We start from the raw sequence: 23,747 nt of genomic DNA, 5'->3' as shown, positions 1-23,747 counted from the left end.
GCAACTCTCCCGTCATCTTGATACAAGAACAAGCAAGAGATTCTGTCAGAAGAAGCCTGGAATACACCCCACATGCATCTGAAAGTCTTTACTAGGGCCGCACAGCTGGCCTCCACTCTGAGTGAGGTCCTTAACTCGGGAAGGGGGTGGGGGAAAACATCTTGTTCACCTCAGTGGCAGCAAAGGACAGTCTGGTTTCTGGACTGTGTGTGATGTGCTGCTGGCAGGAACAGACTTGTATGTTGGGCCTTTGTATCTGATTAAGATACGAAGATTAAGAACAGAAATGTGCCTGGGAGAAAGATTAGTGCCTTCTTCATACAGCCAGAACACTCCTTTTTTTTTTCTTTAAAAAAAAAAGATTTTATTTATTTATTTGAGATAGATACATAGATAGAGAGTGAGCGAACACAAACAGGGGGAGGGGCAGAGGGAGGTGAAGAAACAGACTTCCAGATTCCCGGCTGAGCTGGAAGCCTGATGTGGGACTCGATCCCAGGACCCTGAGATCATAACCTGAGCCAAAGGCAGACGCTTAAATGACTGAACCACCCAGGCGCCCCTGGAACAGCTCTTCCATATTGAATTTCCTTGTGTGATTTATTATTCTCTGCTAAACACCTCCAAACAAAAACCAACTAGGCCATCAACCAAGGAAACCCATCAACTGACCAAATCAACTGACCAACCAATCTACCAATCGAGCAACTAACTAAGCAACCTGTCAAACAAAGATTAAATCCACTGCCTCCTCCCTCATTTCCCACTCTTTTCTGTTTTAGGCACTCAGCACCCAGTGTCCCCATGCACTTAGCCTTGAACTTTTCAGGAAGCCATTGCTGGGGCCTGTGCTACACTTCATTTGGTTTCAAACCTTGATTTCCAGCTCTGTGAGCTGCTACCATCTTGGACTTGGCTGTGGATTTTGCTCCTTTGAGGCACCCCATCCTGCCATGCCTGTCACCTCTCTTGCACCCTGTCCGGGTCCGAGGACAGCCTTACGAGCCCTACTTATACCACCTGACTTGAACGCACAGGGCAGCCAACACAGACTCCCAGGTCTCAGAGTGTTCAATCCCACAGAGCTGCAATAACTCTCTGCTCTGCTGTCCTTGCTGCTTCTCGGATCAGTTTTCTATTCATGTCTTAACTCATCATATGGCTCTTTTTGTCTTCTGTGTGGTTTTTGCTAATGCAAAGTCTTCTGGCAGTTCAGTCATAAAGGGATGTGCCTTGGGTTATAAATGACTGTGTGAACAGTGGCCTGGAATGCTGTAGTCCTTGAACACCATTTGCATGAAAATAATTAACATATTTAGCAGGGGGAAAAAATCAGTATGGAAACAGGGATCAAGGAGACACCCGGAAAGTACACACATCACATCTCTGTTCTTACACTTTGGCAGTTCTCGAGCAGTTTTCCACCCTCTGAGTCATCTATTATCACTTCTATTAGCCTTCTCATCCAAGCTGACATTATTTTCTACTTTACAATAAAGGCTGCACTTCTTGGGGAATGGAGTGGCTGAGGCAGCTGCCGAAGCCTGGGGTGTGGAGAGCAAGCAGATACCTGGCCCAGAGACCTCACTGAGTTTGCGTGCGCTGGAGGGCTAGTCAGGCCCACATCCACCAGATTCTGAAGCAAACCCGCATTCTGACCTCTCTCCCACTTCAGGACAAGATGAGTTCCTCGGGACCAGCTGCTTCCCTTGTAGAATCCACCTCTGCCTCCTACACCCCAAGACTCGTGGAGCCCAGAATCACCTCTTTCTGATGAGCCAGGCCCACCACTCTCCCTCACATACCATGGTGCTTTAGATGTTGTGATAGACCATTATTTTCCACGTTGGTGGTAACAATACCTCTTCATCTTTGTGTTCATTCTCCAGGGATCTTGCCACCCTCCAGTTGAGAGGTGGGGTCTATGTCTTCCTTGCAACTGGGCAAGCTTGTGGCTGCCTTGACAGAAAGAGGATGGTGGAGATGTCACTGGTGACTTCTGAGGCTAGGTGCTAATAAGAACGAGGCCCCTTGTCACTGTTGGGACCCTGAGCCACCATGGAAGCACTCTGACTTCTCTAAGCCACCATGCTGTGAGGAAGTCCAGGCCACCACAGAGGCCACGTCAAGGTGCTCAAGCTGACAGCCCCAGCTGAGGTAGCAGGTGACAGCCAGCAACAACTGCCAGACATTGAGGAAAGATGGCCCAGATCATTGTAGACCTCAGCTGTCAAGTCACTCCCCTCCTCCAGCCCAGCAAATCTTCCCAGTGGAGGCTCCCAACTTTGTTGAGTGGAGGAGAGCCATCTCTGATACTCTGTTGCAATTCCTGACCCACAGAGTCCTGTAGTTTAACAAGAAGGGTGTTTATAGCATTAAGTTTCAGGGTATCTTGTTAAATAGCAACAGTAATTGGAACAGATGTAAAATCTCAGATTTCCTAGCAGGTTAAAATGTGTGCAACATTTTTAAGATTCTAAAGGCACACATCCTCTAAATTCCTCCACTCGTTGTGAGGATGTAGTTTTAAGAGAATTTGGAATTCCAGCCAATAAGAATGCCAAGATGAATCTCCACAAGGGAGAGTTCGTATCCTGGCTTTAATCACACCTGTATGGTGTGAGGAGGACCCTCTGAGCTGGAGCCTACTCAATTCAGACCAGACTAATTCCAAAACATGTCTGATAATCAAGCACTTGTTTTTCTAAAACTGCTTTATAATTAGAGAGCTCTTTCAAGATGGGATCAGTTTATCATTCTGGGACAATAGGGAAATCGCTTGTTGTCAGGATAGAGGGTCACTTCCAGGGCCGCTCTCTGGAAAATATCTGTTGGGAGCTGTCTCAGCAGGTCTGCTCCAACAGTGAGTGGGAGGATGACAACCCTGACATGGCCACGTGATCATTTCTTCCTTCCGCCCCCCCCCCCCTTGTTTTCCTCCCTCTTTTCAGCATCCAATACGTGTATCCTCTGAGCTAGGGACTGAGATAGGTGCTGGGGACAGTCAGGTGAGCAAAACAGAGATGTAATCCATATCCTTGTGTTTAGAAGCTGCCATTTTTGTCTTAGATATACTTAAATTTTTAAAAATATTCAGAATATGTATACATACATATATGTATATATGTGTATATATATATACACATATATGTATATATATATAAAGCCACATGGAAGCTCAAGGGTAGTAAGGAAATCCAAGCGCCCGTGGCTGAGGATATAGATTTTCATATCAACTCTGACTCTGTGGGCTGGGGTGGAAGGATTGGGACTGCATTAATTAGCATGATGCTGGTTGCTGTGTCAAACCCCCTAATTCAGAGGCTTGGCACAACAGAAGTTCAATTCTGATTCTTGTTGTTGGAAGACAGGTGGCATTTCCCCACTTGGTGACATTCCTTCTGTTGATAGCTCTGGTGTCCCTTGGGGCCTGGGAATCCTGTGTGTGTAGCCAGTGGAATAAGGAAGTGGAGCAACAGAGGAAATGCCTGCTTGCTTTTGTTTTTTTCAATCGGAGAAGGACAAACATCATATGGTCTCATTCATTTGGGGAATATAAATAATAGTGAAAGGGAATAGAAGGGAAAGGAGAAGAAATGGGTAGGAAATAACAGAAAGGGAGACAGAACATGAAGACTCCTAACTCTAGGAAACGAATAGGGGTGGTGGAAGGGGAGGAGGGCAGGGGGTGGGAGTGAATGGGTGACAGGCACTGAGGGGGGCACTTGACGGGATGAGCATTGGGTGTTATTCTGTATGTTGGCAATTGAACACCAATAAAAATATAAATTTATTATTAAAAATAAATAAATAAAGATTCCATTTATTCATCTATTCATGAGAGACAGAGACGTAGGCAGAGGGAGAAGCAGGCTCAGTGCAAGGAGCCTGATGCAGAATTCGATTCCGGGACCCCAGGATCACTACTTGAACCAAAGACAGATGCTCAACCACTGAGCCACCGAGGTGCCCCACCTGCTTGCTTTTTATCTGCCTTGGCTGATACATATCACTTTGGAGAGAAGTCATTTGGCTCAACTTAAATGCCAAGGGAGGCAGGGAGATACAATCCTTGGCTGGATGGCCCCTCCTTGCAACCACCCTATACTACTGCAGGAGAAGTAGGGATGTATGTCATGTGGTCCCCCATCCCTGCTGTTAGATGACTTCAGTCTACCTTGGTGCCAGGGCACTAGGGAATGATAGTGGCTTGCTTAGGACTCCTGAGAGCTGGGGGTTTAGTTGGGAAACCTAGGTGGATGGCTTCATCCCATCTCCATAGGGAATATCCTTTATAAAGCCCCACAAGTCTACAGAAAGGATTCTGTAAAATGTGTACCTTGTCAATTCTCTCTGCTATCTACATGGGAGAAAACATCTTTACCAAGAACAAGGACACTCTCGGAGCAGGGCTTAAACACACTGACTTTCATAAAAGCAAATGCATAAGAAACAACCAATAAACATTTAAAATACCCAAATCCCCTCAACACTGCTTCATAACAAAATATTAAGAAGCCTGTCCCCATTCTGTTGGTGGAGAACTTAAAGCCTTTCTCTGAAAAAATTCTCTTCCATTTCCCTCCTAGAGAAGCATGTAGCAGCATAATATAATGGTTCTAATGATGTCTTCCTGCAACAAGGGAGCTTTAGTTTCCATTGCTTTTAATTTATTTTGTGTTATAAATTAATAATGTATTTGTGATGGGAGAGTAACTCATTAAATGTAAGTGTCATAAAGTAAGGCACTCAGATAAGGAATGTGTGAAATGATCCTGATGGGCTCCTAAATGTTACATTAAGTATATAAATCATTTTGTTTACTGTGTACTTAAAGTAGAGAACAGTTCAGAAGGTAAATGTAATTACTATAATTGTATTTTAAAAGGTCCAGGAAGCATGAGAATAGAATTTGTGCAAACATCAAAAAAGGTAGCTGATTCTGGCCAAGATCTGCCATCTTCTATGACAAAGCCAAATAGATCATCTGGGATGTGACCACCAAACCAATATTCATTCTCAGTGACTGAAAGGTGTACAGGACCAGGCTCACCAGCTCCAGGGCACAGGGAAGCCAGTAACCACTGAGGTGTAACTTGGAGCATGATCAGGCTGGAAAAGGCATGTGAAGTTTCCCATGGACTCTGTGGGAGAGACTCCACCTTCTCAGTCCCAGACTTGTAGGGATTTGGGCGGTAGGTAGATGGAGGACTGGCCTGACAGGGTCTGCACGTGTAGCCTGGTCTGCTCTGGCTCATGCACCAAGTGGGTGATGTGTGTTTTGCTGAAGGGGAGGAGGGTGCCTCTGTGAAGCACTCAGCATGGACACTGTCCACAGAGAGAGTTTGTTTTGATTCTGCTTTGAGAATTGTGCAAAACAATTTTCAGAGACTGCTTTGCCCACAGGATTCCGATTCCTCAGCTGAGGAAAGCCTATGTGGAAGATAATATAAAGAAATAACACAGGAGAAAATGCAAGTGCCCAAAGTCCCTTTGCTCTGTGACCCCATTAGAAAGAAAACAGTTGAAAGAAATATGATAGGTGTGGTAAGGCCCTTATGGCAGAGGATGCAAATTCACCACCATCATCCCAGCAACCATCGCTCCAGCAGTACAGGGAGCGTAACCACTGCATCAGTTCAACACCAACCGATGGCTAAGTTCTGGCAAGCTGATTTGTGCACAGTGCCCCCAACCTTGCAATCAGCCTGTGGAAACAGGCTTCGTTGGCCCACCTGTCCCTCCCTCCCTTTCTTTTTTTTCTTTCTTTCCTTCCTATTTCTTTCTTGCTTTCTCTTTTTAAAATATTTATTTGAGAGAGAGAATGCGTGCATAAGTGGGAGGGGCAGAAGGAGAGGGAAGAGAAAAGAGTCTCTAGCAGACTCCCCACTGAGCATGGAGCCTGACATTGGGCTGGATGTGGGGTTGGACTGCACAACAATGAGATCATGACTTGAGCAGAAACTAAGAGTCATGCTTAACCGACTGAGCCATCCAGGCATCCCAGCATCCCCCATTCTTAAATATGATGATGCTGAAGCAAAAGGAGCACTTATAAACAACTTATCTAAAATCACACAGTTTGTAAGTGGTGGATCTGAGAACATGAACCAGCCTGACTCCAGTGCATGGGGTCCCTTCCCTCTGCCATGTGGCCCTGTTAACTCCCTGTATCCCTAGGGCCTGGTGTGGGATGACACTAGTAAGCGCATGCTAGTATGGGGCAGGAAGAATGTCAAGGGCTTTGGAAACCATTATAATGTCTGTTCCTAGGGACATGGGTGGCCATTCCACTTTAGCTGAGAGCCGTGTACAATAAAGGCTTAGGTAGTACCAGTGGAAGAAAAATGACATGCATCTGTTTTAGTATTCTGCACAGTACCAGCATTTCCCCCCCTTTGTCTTTTTTAGCTTCCAAAAATAAAAAAATAAAAAACATCAAGACCTTGACAGGACATTGCTTTTTCGGACAAATGAATCACCTTGAATTTCTGTCTGGCTTTCAGCTCTGATTCCGCATAGTTCCCTGTCCTTTGCCTGTCAAACTTGCTTCCAAGCTCACCTCCGCCAAGAAATGCCTCCATCCTGACAGCCCAAAATAATGACAGGGTATGATACTGGTCTCTCTGCTGTGGGTTCCACACCAGCTACATGGCTTATATGAATATTCATGAAGAGAAAGATTCAGTTATCTGTGGTTGGAATATTCTCCATCATTATCACCACCACCAACAACAACATCATCACCACCATCATTATCACCACCACAATCATCATCACAGCACCATCATCACCATCACCACCGCCACCATCATCATCACCACCATCACCAACATCACCATCACCTTCATCATCATATAAGATTCACCTTATAATCTGAAGAGAGCAAGGACCATGGTCTGTGTGCATCTGGGGATTCACATTTGAAGTCAGTTGAAGATGGATACACCACCTCTGGACCAAGTGCAGTTTGGCTCTTTAAACATCCTATCAGATTTAAGCCTGTGCAGTTGGAGCACAAGCTCTAGACAAGAGCTTTGAGAGCCCAGAGGAAGGGTGATCCCAACTGCAACCCTCAGAGGTGGAGTATTAGGGGCTCTGTTTTACAGAGAAGGAGTGAAGCTTGGAGCCTTTGGTTGACCAATCTATGGCCACACAGCAAAATAAAGGCAGAGTTGAGCTTTGAACCTGAGCTGTCCAATGTCAAGCCTGCATTCTTACCATTTTATCACTGTGCCCCAAGTGTTGGCTGGTGGCTTTATTCCCCACTATTGCTCCGTCCTCCCCGGGCACTGCCTCCATGTTCTTTCCCTAGGAGGAAAGAGTGTTGACCTACTTCCTTTCTGGCAGTATTTCTGCAGATGTCTGGAGCTGAAGAGAACAAAGGTCTCATGCCCTCTCTCTAAGCATCTGTGGCCTCTGATAATATGGATGAGTTGGATCAGAGAATCCTCAAAGTGTCTTTTGAGATCTCCACGCAGATGATTTTTTCCCCTAAATGTGGTGAAATTTTTAAATTTCAGTATGCCCATGAGCTGGCTTACTAGCCCTGACTGTACAACTAAGAATCACATGGAAAATAAGAAATGGCTCAACACTACCTGGGTAGGATGGGGTGGGGTCTATGTCTCCCATACACATCAGCTGCATGCGCCCTTCGGCAGCCCTTACCCACTTCACATGCCCCTCTGAACCTTCCTGTCTCCGTCGTCTGACTTGTACCAATGTTAACTGCTCCACAAGAGCCACTGGCTGCAGGATTCTCACTCTGGAAAGCCACCCCTCCTTGCTCTACACCTGCTGTGCAACACAGATTTTGCAAATGTTCACAAGGGCCCTGGCATTTTGTGCTGACAATTTTACTTTATCTCTTGTTGATGAGTCTAGCCTAGGGCATCTGGACCCCCCAAAGAGTCATAATCACACTGACATGGCAATTACTTAAATGGCTGCTATTCTTCAAATCCCAAAAGCATGAGCTTTGGATCTGACCTTTTACAAAACTTCCATGAAGCCACTTGGGAAAGCATAACATTGTTACAGCTGAATTCATCGTGTACTGAAAGGACAAGATACAATTGCATACTGTCCATAAACTGCTGAACTTCAATGACAAATCCTTGATATCCTTTCAGGGATTAACAAGACCTCAGATAACCAGGGGAAGAATGGGAGCTGAAGTACACGGGAACAGAGGAGACTAGGAGCTAATATGATATTTCCTTCTTGCCTCAGTGAGAGCTGAAGAATCACTTGTGGTATATTCTGGACTCATGTATGGGAGACCCTGGCTGTCACTGCATTTCCCCGGGATGTAGCCAGCAGCTGTCTAGCTGAGATGAATCAGTGAGGTGGGGATCATATGTAAGGAGAAGCAAATCAGCTAAACTATGCACACCGTGATAATAGGACACAGGGCTGGACCTTGTAGAGCCAGGAGACCTGGTGGAAAAACAGGAGGGCGTCAACATCTGGGTCATGAGGACAATGCTCTGTGTTTGTTTCTCCACTAATATATCCTTGAATATTTGAAATGATATTTTAAAACAGGCAGAGACAATCTACATCTACATCAGCTACATCCATCTCATTTCTTCTTTTGCTGACACTAGGATCCATTATGATTTCCCATTTAGACCTGGACCATTGCCTGTGTGCTCAGACAGCTATGTGTGCACGTGTGTGACATGAGTGATGGTGTGTGAGCATGTGTGTATGTGTGTGTGTGCATGTACATGTGTGCATGTGTTGTATGGGGGGGGGAGGTTAAGGAGAAGGTGCACTTCCTCAGCAGCAAGCCTGATCAAAGTCTCCTGGCATAAAGATGGTTATATGCCATTGCCATTATTTGTCACCAACTGGAAGACACAGGCCAATTAAAAACTAAAGTTCCCCAATTTTGCCCATTTTTTTTCTAAACCATTTACAAAAACAAACAACAAAACATCAAATATCAACTGTAAGGGCTCTGGACATATCACTGCTTTTGGGGTTGACGATTCTTGAAAATAAAACAGCTCAGGCCCTCTGAGCTGGTGGCTTAACCAGGGCTCCTGAGCCCCAGTGGAGGCCTCCTTGCCACCTGACACCTGTATACAGGGGTACAAAGGTAGCTTCACCCACTGGGTTATGAGCAATTCAAGGGCAAGAACGTGCTTGGAACTTCTGTTTCCCTGTGCCCCATGGTGCAGGGTCAGAGCAGGCAGTTGGTGAAGCTTGTTGATTAATGCTTGTAGGAATTAAGAATGAACAAGCCTGGGCTAACCCAGGCATTTGGATCTGGGTGTTGTGGGGAGATGCTGGGGGTAACCACGGGTCCCTTCAACAGACAAAGGGGTCCCCAGCCTGACACCATCACTTCCCCACTCAGCACCTCCAGCCTTGCTTTACGTGACCTATCATTATTTTACTTATTGTTTGTTTCCCCACTAAAATGTAAGCTCCACAAAGGCAGGGATTTTCACTTGTTTTGGTCACTGTGGTATCTGTAGCACCTAGAAACTTGGCCGATTTTGTAGAATGACCGAAGGCATAGCCACAACCTCCTAGAGTGGAAGTCCCCTCCTGCCATGATTACACCCTTTAGAGAGCTGGTGACGGGAGAACAGGCCAGAGCATGTCTGGGGCTCAGGGTAAGAAAGGGCAAGCAGAGAGGCCCACCAGCTCCCATCAGATGGAAGGCCCTATGGCACCAGGAAGGCCGGAAATGTGCTGGGGCATTGTTAATTAGGGCTGCCATGATGATGCCTTAGCATTCACATTGGGCCCACAAACATGTGCCAAAGTTTCCTGGAAAGAAGATTTCCCCCGTTTTCAGAATGCCTGAGTTTGGCAAGAAAATGATCACTGAAATGCTTTTCACCAACATAAAGGTTTGCTTTAGGCTGAAGAAGTGACCATCCAAAGCAAGAGATCGGGCTTTGCAATACTTCAAGATTTATACTCAAAATCTTGGCCTTTCTCAGGAACTGGGTTCTCTCTCCCCATCCCTAAAAGAATCCTACAAAGAAATAAAAAATGAAAACACGAGCGTCAGTGTACTGTTGATGTGAAATGGGGCATTCTCTGCAACCAGTTGTGGAATAAGCATTTGAAGCTTTTTCAAAGCAGCTCTGATGCTATCTGTCCTCTACTCAAAACATCCCTAAGGATCCCTCTGCTTAGGGCATAAAGGTCTTGATCCAGCAGCACCCAAAGCCCTTCAGGTCTGGGCCACAATCTGACTGTAGCTCTCCCATCCACTCTGCCCTGTCCACGCACCCTCGCTGCAGCCACTGGCTGCCCACACTCCCACTTGCCTCCTCCCTACAGCTCGTCTGGTTTCCATGTGGGTCTCTGTCCCACTCAGTTGTGCTCCTATGGTGAGAAGTGTCAATGAGTCTGTTCAATTGCACCGGCCTGCAGCCTTGTGTTCCACTCCATGTTCTGCAGTGCATCACTGCTGGTATTTCTAGATTCCATCTGATGGCTTCTCTGTTGGACCTAGAACCCTTCCATGCACCCTTTCCCCCACCAGTATTCATGCCAGCATTCAAACCTCTCTGCAAGGTGTGGGAGGGTCACCAGGGGCTGCTCCTGCCCAACTTCCCCCACCCCACTTACCTCCCACAGCCAAGTCGAGCTCCCTCCCTCACATGCTCTCTGCAGCCTCTGCTTCCTCGTGCTACTCTGTCTGCCCAGGGTCCAGTACCATCTGTTTCTCTTTAGGGAGGTTATTTCTCAGTTGTCTGCTTGAAGAAGCCTTCCCGTCCCGGCCCGGGCCCCACACACCTGGCCTCTCCCCTTTTCTTTTTCCCCTGCTCATAGCACCCCCAACCTTGTTTGCCTGTCTGACTCCCACACTGGGCACCCATTTATCACTGTGTGTCCCTGATGCCTCACCCAGAGAAGACATGCAGTGCCACTTCCAGAATGCAAGAACCTCTGGTTCACCACTGCTCCACTTTGCTTCCTAGACCTTGGATATCAGAGCTGTGAGACCACACATGGTTCCTGCATTATGTCTGTCCAGCTACGTACACACTGGGCCCTGGTAGGATTTGAGATGAAAGGCATGGCATCAAAACTGCCCTTTCTCCCTTCTGGGCTCAGAATGTTTCTCAGTGTTTCTGAAACGGAATCAGTTGGCTAGCTTACAGTAGCCTGAAACTACGGAAGGCAGAGAAAAACATCTATCACCACTGTATCATTTGCTTTCTTGGCAGCTGCATGACAGCAGAAGGCTCTAGCGTTTGCTCATGAAAAGAGGTCACTACCGGTAGAAATTCCTGGAAGACCTGACAAGCGTGCAGGAGACCCAGATCTGCTCTGGCTGCTCTCTGCTGCTTGTGGCAGCCCCTGGGACCTGAGCAGCTGTCCTCTTGTCATGGCAAGTCATACCCCTCGAGAGCACGGACCTCATGCAGCCTCCCCGCCAGGTGCCCAGCTCAGTAGGAGACTCCTGGGACCCCTCTTCCGATTACGTCTGCAGTATCTATAACACCCACATGCATCTTCATGGCCAGAGCCTATCTGGGTCCCTGGCACTACTGTTTCCTTGGTGCATTCACGTGGCCCGCTGTCAGCAGGCAACAGGGGACCACAGGCATGAGACTGAAAACCCACGATGGTTGGGCTGGGGGTTTTTCACATTCACACTCTTAATTCCTGATGACAGTGCCCGAGAATGAGAAGCTGGGGTCAGTTCTAGGATGCCCTGTGCAGCTAGCAGGGCCTAGAGCTAATTTCTCCAAGGCATAATAACACCTGCATGACACTGCTGAGTTAGCCCTTGCTCTAAGACCCACTCCTGTCATGTAAATAGATCACGAAGCAGTCGCTAAATGAAGCAGGGGCTACATCCTTGGATGTAACCCACAGAGGACAGCACAGGACAGTGACAGTTCCTCACATTTTAATGGCATCTCAGTTTATAAGGCACTTGCATATACAGTGTCTCATTTAATCACACAACAATCTTTTGTGCAGGATGGTGCATGTGTCATCAGCTTCCATTTACAAATGAGCATTTGAGGCTCCCAGAGCTTAAACAATTGCTGGGGGAGCCTCTCCTCCCTCGAAAGTGGCACACGACCAGGGCTCAAACATCTCCAGGGCCCCAAAGTGAGTCACTCATCAGTTCTACGTGGTACCATGAATCTTGGTTCCTCCATTTGGTCATATTGGAAGCATTTAAAAGCCTGTAGCTAAGACTCACAACACCAGGCTGTTCAAGTCAAAGTGTGGCCCGTGGTCCAGCAGCACCAATACCCCTGGAAGTTCCTTAGGAAAACAGAATCTCAGATCCATGCAGACCTACCAAGTCAGCATCCACCTTTCAGCAAGATCCCACGTGAGCTGGCTGGGTTTCAGGAGCTCTGTGCCTGGCAATGTATGCCTTCCTCTGTGCTCTGGCTGACTCTTCTAGCTTCACACTGGAGAAGAAGCCTAGCAGCACAGGCCTTGGGGAAAAGAAACTCCCATCTGATTGCTTCCCAAGAGCCTGAAGAGCTCCTTTCACTGCCTCCCTCTCTTTAAGAAAGGTCTCTACCTTTGCCCTTTCCTGCCCAGATTCCTGCTGAAGAATTGCAGACAGAGACATGTCTCCTCAGTTGATTCTAGATCTTTCCTTTGCTGGCACTAATTCTGATAAAAGCACAAAAATGGGAGATGTGATTTTGGTTTTCCTTGACTTCTGAGAATCCCTGAGTCTGTTTAGGGGACTCCCAATGTGATTGTGACAGAGTTATGACCTCTTCAGTGAAGTCAGTGATGTTAATTCTTTCTCCCTTTCCTGAGAAACAATCTTCCTGTGCCCCTCCAGCGGTGTGGGGGCTTGACCAGCTACCCAGTACTCGGTGGTAAATGAGCAGCTCTGCTTAGAGCTGATTTTTAAAAAGGTTTTAAGAAAGATTTATTTTTAAGAAGTGGAGCTAAGCTTTATTGTAGAAATGGGCAGGGTTTCAGCTGGCTTCCCTGACCCTGTTGTGATTACCGGCCCTGCCCTCCCCTGCCCTCCAGCCCACTCAGCCTCCATAACCTTTTCATGATCCTTCCCAGACACTTTCTACCGGGAGCCAGTGAGCTGAAGTGGTGGTGACCGACGTCTGTGTTGAACTAATTCCACTTCAGTGACCTCTTTATTTTCCTACCTGGACTTTTTAACCACCACCAAGCATGGTTCCTTCTGGGTTGTTCTTGGCAGTTGGTTAAGGGATGCAGGGCCTGCCCCAGGGGCCGACAGTGCATGCGTTGTCCAGAGGTAGGTGAGCCATGTCATGTGGAAGACATGTGTCCCAGATGGCCACCAGTGCTACCCTCAGGGGAGCCCTTGTTTCAGTGTGCAGGGGAGAAGGGGGCAAGGAAAAACATGTCATCTTCTCAGCCAGTGATTCTCCCTCAAGAAAGGGCACCTAGGCTCACTTTCAGCTTATTGTTAAGAGGAAGGAGCTCAATATTCTAGTCGGTTTAAAGAAAGGCAAACTCCTAATAACAAACTATGCTCAGAGCTCCACGGCTGTTAAATACATCCGATTACTGAGGATCTGTTCTTGTCTGTGACCAAAAGCCAACCGTTAATGTTCCTCTTGCCTTGGGGACAATCATGGGCCCTATCAACATTTCTAAATCTGCTTCAGTTGGCTCTTGGCTGCTCTTCAGGAGAGATGCATTAAGTGCCTCTTTAGTAATTTCTGGCTGGTCCTGGGAGCCACTGGTTTAATTCAATCCTGAGAACACCCCAGGCCTGGGCCCCAGGTCTGGGCTCCAGGATCTTTGCTCCTGCACCAGGTCTTGTTCCCAGACATTGCTCAGAGTCTTTTCCACTAAGGGGATGGGTGAGGCTGCCTCATGACTCACTCCACACCTCCTCAGAGCCCCTTCCTCTATAATCAGCAGTCTGACTTACAACTTGTTCTTCCAAAGGAGCCAATCCAAGTTCCGTCTGAACCGTGAAAAAAGTTGGGCACCTCACACTTCCACCTGTAACTTTACAGTGACATCTAATGGTAGGTTCCCACAGACAGATCCCGAGCAGAGTCTAGACCTCTGTTCCCCCAAACTCTTTGCTCCTTGGACCTGTGATGTTTCATTTATCTTGTGACTTCTACTCATTTCCAGAATAGGGCTGAAGCTTAAAGCAGATGGTCCAGGGGACATGGTGGTTTTATGGGGCATGTGTCTGGTGAGGTGGGGTGAAGTGGGAGAAAAGGCAGTGGGGAAGGAGTGAGAAGCTTTCAACTTTCAAATCTTTTCCCCACCACCAGGGGTGACCAAAGCTAAGTTCCCAGGGCCCACTGAGTCACATTGGCCAGCATTCTTTCCTTTTTCTTTTCTGAGTAGATCTGATTTGGGGCAGCAGGAAACCCTTGACACAGTCCACAGAGGGCCCCCCAATTAGGGCAACCATGATATCCTGCAACTGGTGTAAGGTAAGGACTCAAAGTCAACACCAATGATTTGACTTCTGAAGAGGTTTGTCAGGATTTCTGTCTTCTCTGTGAAAGGAAGGTCACACCAATAGACTCCATCTGAGAAAGTGCTGTCAACAAAGTTCAGATGCTGCTTTGATTTTGAGAGCCACACTGCCAGATAATCAGACCCATGCAATCGCATAATGAAAGGAGGCAATGTCTTGGGTTGGAAAGAAAATGAGCTATCCACTCTTTGAGGTGAACATTTCCATGAGGGAAGGTAAGCTGCAGGAAGCAGCCACATCACCTGGCTCCATGGGCTCATTTTGCTCACCCCAGCCTGAGGAGTGGTAACAGAGCTACTCCCGGGACAGAATTGTTCCAGTTCTACACTTTCTGGGAACCTATCACAGCCTTTCTCTAAAAAATGCTGCCTTTTGTTTCATATGAAGGAGTTCCTAGGGCAGAAGACATAGGAAACAGGGGAGAATCCTGGGTTTGGGGGAGAATCCTGATCCTTGCCCCACTCAGACAGCAAGTGACACTGTGAACTCTCACCACTGCTCCCACTGACCCGACAGAGCACCAGCTGCCAGGACAGCACAGCAGCACCAGTGCTCAGGAGAGCAGCCCAGAGCAGGGCCTCCCATCTGGAAGGTGCCTACCTGTATCTCTGCTTCACAGACTGCTTCTCTGTGGACTTGCAGATGTGCCCCACGTAGTACAACGGGAAGAATAAAACGTTCCAGTTGGTGGCAAACCATGTCAGGGTGAAGGGAGCATCGAACTTCCTGAAGGTCAGCTTGGCGAGCTGCGTGGAGCCTGCCCAGGAGGAGCACACGCACAGCACCACCGCCACACCCCAGAACATCTTCTTGAGCTGCGCCCGGGAGCATCTCCAGCAGGGGTGGCTCGTCCTCCCGCCGGCCTCTGCCCCAGCCGGCGCCTGGGCCTCCGCCGGGCCCGGGGAGTCCCGGGGGTGCTCCTCCCCTGGGGGAAAAGAAGGGGTTGGTTAACCAGGGGGGGCGCCACACGTTCTCCTCGGTGCCCCAGACCAAGGGGTGAGCAGGAGCCAGAAGGCACCTGAGCACACTGCCATGATCATGGCCTGCCACCCCAGGGAGGGGATGAGGGGTTATGGAGGCAGCTTTCTGAAATCAAACTTAAACAGAAGACATTTTCGCTGGTTTTGTTATCCTCCAGGATCTTGACCTTCAAAGTGTGGTCCATGGGCTAGTAGCATCAGCAGCCACCCCCCAGCTTGCTGGAGACAGAGCATCCCAGGCCTCACTCCAGAAGTGCAGAGGCTAAAGCTACATTTCAACAGGTGATCTACGTACACACTTGTGTTCAGGAAATGCTTCTCCAGCACACACAGGCTGAAATATTTTCACTCTGGTCTGTGTCAGCTCACATGTCCTGCTGTGCTGTAAGGCACCAGGCATCCCGGGAGCTGGGGATTCCTGCAGGAGAAGGTCCTAGGCCCTGACCTCTAAAAGCTCCCAGGACACTGAAAGAAGCTCCTCCTGCCTGTTACTTAAAGGCCCAAGAGTCAAGAAGCTCATCTTATTTTGCGTGCATAGCCAAAACAGACTTTCCTCTCTTATCCCTTTATTTGTTTCATCTTCCTGCTGATGGCCTTCAGTGCTACTTCCAAGTGTTACTTAAAAACCACAGCTTCTGGCAGCGGGTGCTGCAGAAGGCCTCAGACACTCCACTCCAAGCCATGTGACTTCTGGAAACCAGGCAGCAGCCCGCAGTGGGGCTCTGCGGCAGTGCTGTTCCCACAGAACATGAGGAGGTGAGAAGATGTTATTTTCCACTGTTTGGTTTTCATTCATGATTGTGTGTGCATGTCAGTCAGTTGGAAATTTAAACAGAACTGAAACTTGCATAGGGTGTAACCAGGGACAGACATAAATTTCCAGGAGATCATGCACTTGCCCTGGCACTGGGCTAAACAGGGGCACCTAGTGCTAACAGGCTGTCTCCACCACAGGGGTACGGGGGATAGTGCAAAATATACTGGGGTCAAACATACTCTCTATATTTTGTTTGACATTAAACTGAGCTTTGTATATCATACTTTCTAAAACAAAATAATTCCATGAGGTACAATCCTTAGAGTAGCCTATTATACAGGTGTTAGCTAATCCTATTATAAATTGCCAGCCCAGCTGTACCTTTTTTAGCCAAAGGTAATCCCAAACCTCACATGGCTAGTCAAGGGGAGATCATGTCCTTTACTAGCCCAAATCCTACTTGACACTACCTATATTGTGCTTCCTTACCTGCTTTTTTAATGTTTAACTTCCTTCTTCCTCTTACTTCTCATGTGAGTATATATGATAGCCAGAGAGCATCTGGAAAATCAAATGTCTAACTGCCTTCCAAGCTTCCAGCAAGTTGTATGTTTCTGTCATGGACTGGAGGACAGGAGAACCATAGAAGGGCAAAAGCAAAGCAGATTCCCATCCTTCTGCATTATGCCCTCCCACTAGGATGTCTTGTCTTCATTCCCAGTGAATCCCCACAACTTCAGGCACATTCAATTTCAGATAGAAGCACACACATTTCAATTTATACACTGTATTACCTGACATCGTGGGTTAGCCCTGAGACATTTTATTACTGGGATAATTTCCCAGCAGTGCTGGGGGTAATCTCTCAACTATCATTACCACTACCAAAAACTCATATGGAAAAGATGATTATGGAGATGATGAAAAATCTGTGGAAAAATAAAATACAGTTTCACACGGGTAACTTCCTACTGAAGATGGAGGAGGGTGAGTAAATTCAGACTTGTGGCTTGTTTTTTTTTTTTTCATTTAGTGGTAGATATAGTTTTAAAACTTAAAGCATTAAGCGATGACAGATGTTGTGCACTGTTATGATGTCAGAAATAATCACCAAATCACGTGATACTGTGATAGATTTGGAATAAAGAAGTTATACTTTTAACTTTGTCATCCTTTTGAAACATTTAACCAAGGGAAAATTAAAAATACACAAACAATATAAAGACATTCAAAACTAAAAATATATGCTATTCTTTAAAAATCAGGTAGAAGAATGCTTTCCCAACATGTTAACAGGCACTATAAGAAAAAAGATTCTATGATCAGAAAAGTTTGGAAAACTCTATGTAGATCAGAGCCAGGTTCTTTTGCTTTAGGAATAGCAGGGTTAATGGACATTGTGAATTTCCACAGCTACAGAATGTGTGTTTCCCATATTATTTTTAAATATTTATTTGAGAGACAGAGAGTGTGCGCTCATGAGTCAGGGGAAGAGCAGAGGGAGAGGGAAAGAATCTCAAGCAGACTCTGTGATGGGCACGGAGCCTGACGTGGCACTCAATCTCACAACCCTGAGATCATGACCTGAGCTCAAATTAAGAGTTGGCCTTCTAACCAACTGAGCCACCCTGGAGCCCCTATTTTCCATACTATTTAAATGTAACACCTGTGGTAGGAATGGTGTCCTTTGGAACACACTTTGGGAAACACTGGAATAGACCCACAAAGAATCCTAGGCATCCAAACTGAATTCATTGCAAGTTTTTCACTTCACTGTACAGAGCTTATTATGATAATAATAACTATTTACCAACTTCATTACCTCATTCATTCCTAATACTTCTGATAGAGTGGATCTACTTCACATAAACTAAAAATATTCTTTATTTACAAAAGTACTGAAAAGCATAAATAATAAGGAATACATACTAATCTGAGTATCCCAAAGATAATACTACTGAGATTTTGCTGCATTTTCCCCAGTCTTTTGTGTCTTTGTAACACACACACACACACACACACAGCAAAACTGGGATCGTATTTTATTTCATCCAGCATTCATTTAACTGAATGCAAGGCACGGGCTTTGTAAGTCTCAGAGGGCTACAAACAGTGTGACATATTGTAGGAACATCTCAGTTGGCTAGGAAACCGCCATGAAGCATCTGCCCTGGGCCAAGAGCTCCGGGCAGTCAATAAAATAAATATAAAGCATGATTACTGTTCTTCAGGAACTTACAGTCTGTCTGGGAGTGACAAAACAGACCTATGAAAGAATTACAGAACAATTCTGTGCAAAACAGATTTGGCTGTAATGGAAATCCTGAGCAAAGCATGACCAGTGTGGGCTGTGATAACAGTGAAAAAAAAAAAAACAAAAAAACAGATGAAGCAGAAGGGTGGCCTGGGTCTTGAAAATAGACTCTGAGTAAAAAGGGAAGCAAAGTTCAGAGTCGGGAATATACATGGTCTGCTGAGGGGCAGCGAGTGATGCAGTGGGATCCGAGAGCCACTGTTGTCTTGCCCCACTGGGACACCTGATCTTGCCTTGCTCATTCAGCCAGATTGGCCAAAAGGACTGGAGAAAATTCGGATGTCTTATTTTATTTAGGAAGTATGGTGTGCCCAGTGTCTATAACAAACACCTAACATGAGTCAAGGAATAAGAATAGAGTAATAGATGTAATAAATTTGGTTTGCAGGTGTGCTGATTCTCCACTATTTGAAAGGCAGCATATGCGTCCCACATCATGCACCATCCTCAGGGTCATTTTCAATGCATTGTCCAATTTACGCTTGGATCTCAGAAAGGAGCAATTATAGCGGGGGGTGAAGTCGGGGAGCAGTACCCCTTCTCAAAAGCCTCTCAGATCTTCAAGTGGAGGAAACTTTTGCTGACTTTCCTTCCCACCTTGAATTGCAAGTCAAGAGATTCCTCAGCATCTGACTTCACTCCTTTAGTATAGCACCTTAAAGACGAAGTCCAGATTGCCTCCAAGAAATCACCGCTGAATTAGCCTCACACTTATTTCCTGCCCCAGCTCCTCTGGCCATTATTATAGCACTAGGAATGCTATTTATGTCACCCTCACTGTCCCAACACTCCCTCCCACTAACTACCCCTCTATTTATGACCTTGTGCCTTCCATCCTAACCCTGCACTTTAGCTAACAGTTCTGGGAACGATGCAAAGTAGTTTATACACTGTGGCTCAATGGTCATACAGACATAAGCTGTTGGAGTCAAGCATCTCCTTTTGGTTATGCCACATAATTCATTCAGAAGCACTGGCTGACAGGTGGGGGGTCTTCCCTATTCTGTTGCCTGAGTTGCTTCCACTGGCCATTTTAGAAAAAGGTGTGTACATGCTACAGAAATGTTCTCTTGTACACAATGTGTACTCCATGGCATGGTGAGATGTAACCGTATCCATGCATGAACTTCCATCCTGAGCTCTGCGCTCATTGAAACCATTCATCAGCCCTACCACCTGCAAAATCACACTCAATACTAGTCTCCTACCAGCATTTAGAAAGCATTCACAATCTTGGGTCAAGTACCAGCAGCAACTAGAGACAGTGTCTGCTCAGGATGAGGAAACTCTAGGGCATAATGGGTGAGCTGGAGGTCTGGTTTAGCCACCAACTCATTCTGAGACCAAGGCAAGTCCTGCTTTTCCCTGAGAAAATGAATTAGGGGCTTTTAATGTTTAGTGAAAGTCAATTTCTATAATGAGAAAGCAAGAAAAATTAGAAAAGCATTTACTTTTAACTTAAAGTTCACATAAAATGGCTCTTCCAAACTCCCAAGAGAACACTAACCTTTTTTTTTGAGGTCCCCTAGGAATAAGTAGGTCCTTGGTGACTCTCTGAAAAGGCATCTGGGAAGTTTGCACATAGAAAGTGCCCAAGTCATGTCTTGGGTTCCTAGGGTTAAGGAACTCAGAGCTGGGATCAAAGGCCCATTGGCTGGCCTAGTCCCAGCCTCCCAGAAGAAAGGCGATAATTGTGAAATGATCACCACTCTCCATGCTTGGAACATTTCCATCACATCAAAGCACGTCCTGTTGCCCTACCTGCTACTATCCACCTCTACTCCCAACCCGAGACAACCACAAAGCTGCTACCTCTACAGATTTGCTTATTCTGTATATTTCATATAAATATGTAGACTTTTGCATCTGTCTTCTTTCATCTGCTATAATGTCTTTGGGGTCCATTCATGTCATAGCATGTAAGAATAGTTTATTCTTTTTCATGACCGGGTAGTACTTCACTGTATGGACACTTCTCATTCATCAGTTGATGGATCCATATATCATTTCCTGTCTTTGGCTACTGTGAATAACGCTGCTAGGAATGCTCACTGATAGCATTCATAGTGGATGCTGTTTTTATAGCATTCTCAGTATGACTGATGTTTTCATTTCTCCTGAGTGGACTAGTTATGTTTCGGGGCTGCTTATCCAACTAATATTTATTGACACTTGCCATTGAGTACACATGGTATTGCTTGTATGCCCATGTCTCAGTGCCTGTAGCTTTGTCCAAACAGAACACAGTGGAGAGCTGCTCTCAAAACTAGAGCCTACTTTTTGTTTTTTTCCTGGACTGCCTAGGGGAGAGGGCCTACATTTCCCATTTATCGATCACTGATGCACACACCAGTTCAGGACCAGGCCACCCAACTAAGTAGCTTTTGTAAAATGAAGAGCCCAGAAGAAAGCTTTGGTTCATGGCCATTTGCAAGTGTAATTCATCTCCTAAAAATGCTAAAATTCTGGTTTTGTTTAGCTCATATACTTTTTAAATACTTGCTCAGTGAATTTACATATGACTGTTTTTAAAAAATATTTTTATTTATTTATTCATTAGAGACACACAGAGAGACGCAGAGACATAGGCAGGGGGAGAAGCAGGCTCCTTGTGGGGAGCCTGATGTGGAACTCAATCCCTGGACTTCGGGATCACGCCCTGAGCCAAAGGCAGACACTCAACCACTGAGCTACCCAGGTGCCCCTGTTTTGTTTTGTTTTGTTTTGTTTTGTGTGTGTGTGTGTGTGTGTGTGTGTGTGTGTGTGTGTGTGTGGTGGTGGTGGTGGTGGTGGTGGTTTGGAGAAGAGGGAAGAAGAAGCTATCCACTATAGGCCATTACAGGCACTGGATGTCCCAAAGCAATCCCCATTTTTCATACCCTGACCCATTATGCCCACCTATACTGTGAGACCATCTGTTTGGGATTCTGGATTCAGGGTCTGAAAATACTCCCATTATTCAGACATGGTGAGGCCCCGATCATGCTCCTGACTAGCACTGGGCACAGGAAAAACATAGAATACACACGTAATTAAAGTTGGATGCTGACCCTGAGTAAGGGGGGAAGGGAGGGCACGCACAGGGAAGCAAAGGGACAAGTGACAGTAAATACCCAGTATACATGTCTTGCTCTCTGCAAGGAGATTTCATGGATCTTTTTTCACCTGTCATCATGTTGTTATCAGTAGGATATTCTTGTTTTGTGGATTGGACAGCCGAGGCTCAGACAGTTACTTTCCATGGTCACAGCTTAGTGAGTGGCTGAGATGCAATTCCAAGCATGTCTGACTCCAAAGAATCAGCAGGAAGGGAAAGCATCCTTATTCTCCTGGACAAAAGTGGATTCAGGGTCATGGTGCCAAACACCCCACTCGGAAGTACAGATCACTAAAGATGGACTTCAGGTTTCCAGAGGACAGACCCTGTTTTTTAAACTTGGAGGAGTCTGACAACGTGTGGGATTCTGAGCCACGAGTTTCCATGCTGGAATGGGGGGTTGTTAGGAACTGGACATTTGTGTCCTCCCCACCAAATTCATACACTGCAGTCCCAACCCCCCAGTGTGGCTGCATTTTGGAGATGGAGCATCTAAGAAAGTAGCTAAGGTCAAATGAGGTCTTAAGGGTGGGACCCTGATCTGATACTTGGCGTGGCCTAAAAGAAGAGAGAGCAGAGAGCTCATTCTCCTGGAAGGAAGGTCATATGAGGACAGAGTGAGGGGTGGCTATTTACGAGCCAGGCAGAGAACCTCTCCAGAAACCAAATTTGCTAACACCCTGATCTTGGGCTTCCAGCCTCCAGAACTGAGAAAAATCAGTGTCTGCCATCTATGTCACCCAGGCTGTGGTACTTACTTATGGAAGCCCAAGAAGACTACCTGGGAATGTCCCAGCAGTGTGTGCTGTGCTTGTAGGGGTGTGAGGCACAGACGGTGAGTACCACTGTGCAGGATGTGGGAACAAGCTTCAGATGACATATAACTTATTTTAATAACCTTTTAGGAGGAGAAATAACCACACCAATGATTAAATTTTAAATATTCGATACTATCTCACATGTATGTGCCTCCCATGCATTGCTTATGCCTTTGTTGGAAAGTGAGTCCTGGAGGCAGTTTGCAGAGACAGAACACACAGCAGCTGACAAGTTGTTTTTAAAAACCTGAATTATTTGCTGAGTGTGGATACAGAATTGGGAGGTGAATGAAGGCTGCTTTTTGGGGGGTGGAGTGGGGTGGTGGCCGGCTGCCCCTGCCATCACTACCATGTCAGTAATGACATCTCAGACATCCACACAGGCATTTGCACCCCACTCCCCATTTCCTTGGAGGTCCCCCAATAATTCCCAGGTGTCCAAATAATGCCACCTGATGTAGCAGATTTAAGACAATCCTGGCGTGTACACAGCCTCAGGCAAATGTGACATCTGAGAAAATGACTGGCTACAGGTAAGCTTTAAATAAAGCTGTGTGTGCCTTGGGGAAGGAAAAGTCGATGTCTGCCTTGGGAGGGAAGCAAGGAGTGTGTTTCCGCCAGTTTTGATCTGTGTGCCCTGCCAGGCATGGCCTGTGCAGCTCCCAGGAACCTTGCCATCTGGGACACAGTGCCTCCATACGCACAGGAGGTACTCACAAACTGGTGATATTGTGAGCTACCAATGACCCACACACAAACACGGGTGAATACACACCAATCCCCATTGCTGAGGTTCTTCCTGGGTTAGAGGATTCCTTGGACTTGTGTGTGGGCTGGATGGAGTTCAGGCTGGTTCAGGCTGGTGGGGCTCACAGGGAAAGCCACCACCGTTTCCAGGAGGGCAGACTGTGTGCAGGGATGACCCCTCCGGGCAGACTGCAGCTCTGCAGGAAGGAAGGGGAGTGCCCTGGGGCCTTCTCCCCTGGCAGATAGGGGGACAACAGGCCGTATTTTAACTGATGGCAGGAGGATGCTTATTCAGTTAATCTGGAAGAATGAAGCACTGTTTTCTGAACCAACTTCTCAGCAGGGTCAGGCACAGGCAGGACAAAACGTGCTCCAACAAGGATGAATGTGGTATTGGCCTTAAGATATGAAACTCCTCATCCTAAGCTTTATCTTCTACCTTCTGCAGCAACTGAGGCTGATGTCGCTCAGCTAATCCCCAGGCCAGGAGGCTTTTCTAAACGAAAACACTCAGGCCTGCCCTGGGCAGTACTTGGAAGTTGCAGCTTCTCTCTGAGGTCTTCCAATACCTTTTTTTTT

General features: G+C 46.6%; 1 protein-coding gene across 3 annotated transcripts in view; it reads right to left on the bottom strand.

The window, feature by feature from the left end:
* The window catches only part of LOC121488220 (putative thiamine transporter SLC35F3), a 123,024-nt gene that overhangs the window by 92,012 nt on the left and 7,265 nt on the right, over positions 1-23,747 (bottom strand). For all 3 annotated transcript variants that reach the window (XM_041750621.1, XM_041750622.1, XM_041750619.1), the window contains one exon: positions 15,056-15,380. In XM_041750621.1, the coding sequence (XP_041606555.1) occupies positions 15,056-15,380 (325 nt within the window). The remainder of the gene's footprint in view (positions 1-15,055; positions 15,381-23,747) is intronic.

This window comes from Vulpes lagopus, chromosome 3 (genome assembly GCF_018345385.1).
Source record: "Vulpes lagopus strain Blue_001 chromosome 3, ASM1834538v1, whole genome shotgun sequence".
NCBI classification, from domain to species: domain Eukaryota; kingdom Metazoa; phylum Chordata; class Mammalia; order Carnivora; family Canidae; genus Vulpes; species Vulpes lagopus.
Note: the sequence above shows the minus strand (reverse complement) of the source record. Positions and strands in the feature narration are given on the sequence as shown.